General features: G+C 40.8%; 1 protein-coding gene across 1 annotated transcript; it reads left to right on the forward strand.

Moving 5' to 3' along the window:
* Positions 1 to 1,914: 1,914 nt before the first annotated feature.
* On the forward strand, positions 1,915 to 5,261 carry LOC308080611 (uncharacterized protein; the record flags this gene model as incomplete). Its single annotated transcript, XM_080422504.1, has 6 exons — positions 1,915 to 2,126; positions 2,265 to 2,310; positions 2,446 to 2,537; positions 3,558 to 3,668; positions 4,087 to 4,354; positions 5,046 to 5,261. The coding sequence occupies 6 exons, from the start codon at positions 1,915 to 1,917 to the stop codon at positions 5,259 to 5,261; spliced, it is 945 nt and encodes a 314-aa protein (XP_080278630.1).
* Between the last annotated feature and the right edge of the window lie 334 nt (positions 5,262 to 5,595).

Below are 5,595 nucleotides of genomic sequence, written 5' to 3' on the forward strand. Positions count from 1 at the left end.
TCAGGTTGTGAGGCACGCGTTTAAGGGAGAAGCCATTGGACCAACAGACAAAAAACCTGTGAAAAAGGAGATCGCTCAGATTATACAGTTTCACGCAAATAGCTGGAAAATCCTGGGTTTAAGTGTTTTTCAAACTGCTCAAAATTGCGGACAATCTAAGGGCGGAGCTTACTGGTCAACGTGATACATGTGTTCCTCATGAGTCAAGGCACATGTGTAAGCAGGTTTAATGGCTGTCGGCCAAACGAGACATGACTTTTGCCTGGTTAAAGTTTGCATTTTCAAAAAATCGCTATAGCGCCCCCCTTTGACCAATTGGAGTAAGATTGGTTTCAGTGATATTTGAAATGACCCTCAACATTACCGCAAAGTTTCAAAGAAATGTGAGTCTGCATGTATGTGTTAGGGGCAGATGAATAATTGTCATAAAACTGCAATATTCATTGGCTCATTAAAGCTTCATTTTTTCACTTATGGAAAATCTTTTGCACATGTTTTTCGGCATAGGTTCAAAGTTCATGTGTAAAACGTTTCGTGCAGATTACTAAAAAATCCCAGGAGGAGATAGGTTTTAACTGTTTTTCATATTATTCAAAATGGTGGGAGATCTAAAGGTCAGAGGTCAAAAGTCAGAGTGTGAAAGTTGTTGATCATGAGTAGACGCATATGTATATTGAAGTTTCATGGCTGTAGGTCAAACAGGGCATGAGTTGTACCTGTTCAAAGTTGGCATTTTCAATTGAGTGCTATAGCGCCACCTTTTGACGAAAGATTGTGAGAATTATTTCTTGATAGTTTTTCATGACCATCTACCATATGGCCAAGTTTCGTAAAAAGCGTATGCCAAAAGTGGGAGAAGAAAAAAGAGGGGAACATTAAAACAGGTCCAGAGCTGAGAGCTCTGGCCCCGTAATAATGCAGTGACCTTAAAGTGCAATGATTTTGTGCAGGGACAATGCTCCAGAAATAGTCTTGCCATGTCACTTAGCCATTCTTAACCTTGTGTATAACAGACGAGAAGGGCTCACCCCAGTTCCAATTGCTTCATCACCTGTTCAGATGTTTTAAAAAGACAAATTAAACCTTAGTTCACAAATTAAGAGTAGTCTGGATTTCCAAAGGTGGCATACCCATTTGCGGTTACAGATAGTTTCATTTGATTTGGTATCACATTCAAACTGGAAACATTATTCATATGTGTTTCTGGTTGAAATCTGCCGTTTAGTCATTCAAACAAAAGTTCCGTATTGGCATCCTGCTCGTCTGGATCTTCTGTCACATCAATTGTGAGATGCAGCGCTTTGGCATTTTGATTTTGATGAAGGAGTTCCATAGTGAACAGGTAGCATGCCATCTGAGGTTCCATTGCAGTTCTTCAAGCTATGTTACGTCATAGAGTTGGCTATGTTACATTGACAGCAGTACTGCAATGTAAGCACAGGAAGAAATATAAATACATTTTAAATTAAATTACATGCTTCAACGGTTGTATTCACAACTAGAGAATGCTCTTCAGCAAAGACCTTTGAACATTGACTACATAGACTTGTCTGCAGCCAGGATATGGCTTTCTACAGTGCCACAAATATTCCGGTTCCCCAGGAAATCCACAGTTCCCTGCTAGACCTACATCTGGGAATTCAGTCACAACGTGAAAATCAGCAACCGGTACAGCCTACATTGGGTGTAGAGGGAAGAACAGGTCCTGGCCGTCCAAAAATAGACATTCCATTGGACAGGCTTGTAGAACTTGTAGATATAGGCCTTCCTGTTACACATATATCAAGTCTGCTAGGTGTTTGCTCCAAGACAGTACATCGGAAGCTATCTGAGCATGGTATCACTTTAAGAGGAATGTACAGCCAACTTTATGATGACGACCTTGACACACTTGTCTGTAGTATTAAAGACGACATGCCAAATGCTGGATATCGGTTGGTAAAGGCCACGCTTAAAGCACAGGGACACCGTGTGCAGTATGACAAAGTTAGAGCTTCAATGCATCGTGTCGACACAGCAGGAGTGTTGTCAAGACTCAGTCAAATGGGATGTATTGTGAGGCGTAAATATTTTGTTCCATGCCCAAAAAGTCTTGTACATATAGACACCAACCACAAGCTGATAAGGTGCGTTATGACATGGTATACTGTATAAATGTAATTGAACGCCAAGTGTTTAAAGTAATTTTTTTTCTAGAATTGTATTGTCTTTTTGATGCACGTTTAACGGTGGCCTGGTTTATCGTTTGGTGTTTCAATTGACAGGTACAACATTGTCATTTTTGGCGGGATAGATGGCTTTTCACGAAAGGTAGGCATGACAAACCTTTAATTTTTATAATATATCGAATTCACAGACAGGAAACTGACACATTTCATATCTGAGTTAACCTACTTTGTATTGTATTGTTTCCTTGGATTGGATTTGTGTGTTGTATTTTTTTAGATAATGTACCTGGGAGCATCAACCAACAATCGCTCTGACACTACCCTGAGATTTTTCAGTGAGGCTGTTGAGAAGTTTGGTTTGCCATTAAGGTAAAATAGTATTGCCTCAAACAAACCTGAACACAACACTTACTGAATGCTTGCTTGCTGAAGTATTAAAAGTTATGGTGGTAAATATTTCATTAATTCAATAGGAAGGTGCATTGCCTATCCAAGTACAAAGCCAATCTCTTCAATAAAAAATTAAACACATTTAAGGGCAAGGGTTCCCAAACGTGTTTCCCCCCCCCCCCAAAAAAAAACAAAAGATATTTGAACTGGGGACCCCCCACCCTGACAAGCCATGTCACTTTGTTTGGGGGAGGCCTTAGCTGAGTGGCTACTGAGCCCACCAGGGGAGCCAGAGCCCCTGATTGTCCCAGACATGATTCCAGGCCAGGCCAGCAATGTGTCGATGTCAATGTGTGTCCCTGAGCAAGACTCTTAACCCATAATTGCTCCCGAGCGCCGTACAATGGCTGCTTACTGCTCCTAGTGATTTATATAGGATGGGTAAATGGAGAGGTAAAATTTCACGTAAGTGCAATTATACAGTGACAAAAAACATCCCAATGAGTGGGGACCAATAATGTTATTATTATTATGTGATTACTTGGATTTGTAGGAGTTGAGCTGTTTTAGTTTGTGGAGTTTTAGTTTCTCACAACGCCTTGCACTGTCTGCGAGGCGTTGTGAGCTTGTAGATTGGCTATTTTCACAATGTTTGCCTATTTCTTACATAATATGTGATAATTTGGCCAATTTTAAGTCCTCAAATTGACACTTCAGAATTGTGCAGATACCCTGTATACACTTACATGTGAGTTTGTTTACTGTTGAGTGAGAAAGCAATGTTGCACATTAAGCTAATCATCTGCCATTGGTGACCCCCCCACCTAAGCTAATTAACACTTACTTAGAATATTTAAACAAATATCTTAAAATGTCTCACTGCACCTTAAGTGATGTGTTATTTTAATGAATCTTCCCATTTCATAAAATAATTTTAAGTATCCATGCTTAAGCTGCCTGTTGATTATGGACACAATTTTTTTTGACTTATTCAAAAAGGGTTCGTGCGGACCAGGGGGTGGAGAACGTTGCAGTGGCCCGCCTGATGCTGTCTGTGCGCGGTCCTGACACCAACTGTTTCATTGCGGGAAAAAGTGTGCACAACCAGAGGTAAGCTTAACATAATAATAAAAGCAGTATTTGTATTTAGATTTTACAAGCAGTGTTTGAAAGATGCACTCTGTGACGTTGCAAAATTGTTGCTGTTAATAGCAAGGCATTACAGTTTCTATAACCTTATTTTTGCCTATGGCTGGTTTGTGACCAAATGTCACTTGTAGGTCCTTCAAACATTTACTCCAGGTGTGATGCTAGGTCTTAAAGCTCACCCTCGACTGTCCTATGCCAGTAGTATTTCTTTATTGGAGAGTTGGGCTCAGCTACTACTCAGTCTTTAAGTGTGAAGACATGAATGAACAGTTCTTGAGATATAGACAGACATGCTGAGTTTCCAAGAATGTATAGGGGTGGGTGTGTTTGTGAGGGAGAACTGCAGAAATTAAAAACAATTACGTCTGACTTTTTAAAGAATTGAAAGGCTCTGGAGGGATGTATGGACAGCGGTGACCTGGCTGTTCCATGACATTCTGCACACCTTGGAGGAAGAAAACCAGCTAGACATCAGCAACGGTCTCCATCTGTGGTGCTGCCATTACATCTTCGTCCCACGTCTTCAGAACCACCTGAACACATTCAGAGATGGCTGGGATAATCATCCACTGAGAACGGAGAGGAATCGCACGCCTAACCAGCTGTGGGATATAGGCCAAATCCAGTATCCACTCAACGATCCTGAGGTAAAATGAGGAAAATATAGAGGACAGTTGATCATGTTAAATCCTTTTTAGACATGGTCAGCACTCTTTGAAAACTGGTATTTTCACCCTGTATACATTGTAATTATCAAGTGAGTCACCAGTGATTGAGTCCAGGCAGGGTTCTGCAGCCTTTTTGACACCACGTGCCATGTTTTATTTTTCTAGAGTCGGTGTGCCATACCAAAAATAAGTTATGACACCAAATCTAACTAAAATATGTCCAGCAGATTATGATTTACCAGATACAAATAATTTTAAGATACATTTTCTTTTCATTTTCTCATTGCAATGTGAGATCATTAGAGCAATAACTACACCTATCTCCTAGACTGACCCCAGGTTCATTTTTCATACTTGGACACATCACGTTTGACTCTGATTAACCTCCTCACATTCCAATGGTGGCATGTGCTATGTTGTCACTATGACCTCAGCTACAACGACTGCGGATGACCAATACTTCCACAAGCACTACTATAACTATGATTGCTACAAGCACCAGGAGTCCTTTATAACCGCCAAGCAACACCGTAGAATGACACTCTTTTTAATATTATGCTTTTATTGCAGTTGTATTACTGCTATTGCAATCCTTTTACACATAAAAGGAAGAATAAAAACTATTGTGAACTATATTGTTATTCATTTCTCGTTCTCAAACTATTTGCAGGAAACCTACCTGGATGACATTGACTGGGAGGACACTGGCCATCCAAATGAGCCTGATTTTGGAGTCGTTCTGCCGGAAATCAGCATCCCCCTCACTCTTCAACAACTGGGAATGCTCCAGGCTGGAATAAATCCCCTCCAATACTCAGACAGTCAGGGAGTTGATTTATATTTGCAGACAGTGGACATTGTACAGTCCATGGTGCATGATGCCTAAAATCGGGAAAGCATGCTTCCACTGAAGACATGCTGACGTCTCTGCTGCCGTCTGCGACATCCGTCCTGAGATCCACGCCAACGACAGGGTCGCTGGTTAAAAAAGGGACATAAATGCCGCCGGGCCCAATCAATCCATCCTAGGGTTCGATTCCTCCCCAATGTTCTGTAGCTCTTGAGAAAATTACACACATCTGTCGCTTGTGTGTTTGTATTTGGAAGGTGCTTTTGATTATTCATGGTACGATTGATAATGCTCGTTTTCATTCCCTTGCCAGCGCCATGGCGACTCTTATTGTGAAAATGTTATTTGAGTCTTACTGTATTGGAGTATA

This window comes from Gymnoscopelus braueri (genome assembly GCF_963280865.1).
Source record: "Gymnoscopelus braueri genome assembly, chromosome: 24".
In the NCBI taxonomy this organism is placed as follows: Eukaryota; Metazoa; Chordata; class Actinopteri; order Myctophiformes; family Myctophidae; genus Gymnoscopelus; species Gymnoscopelus braueri.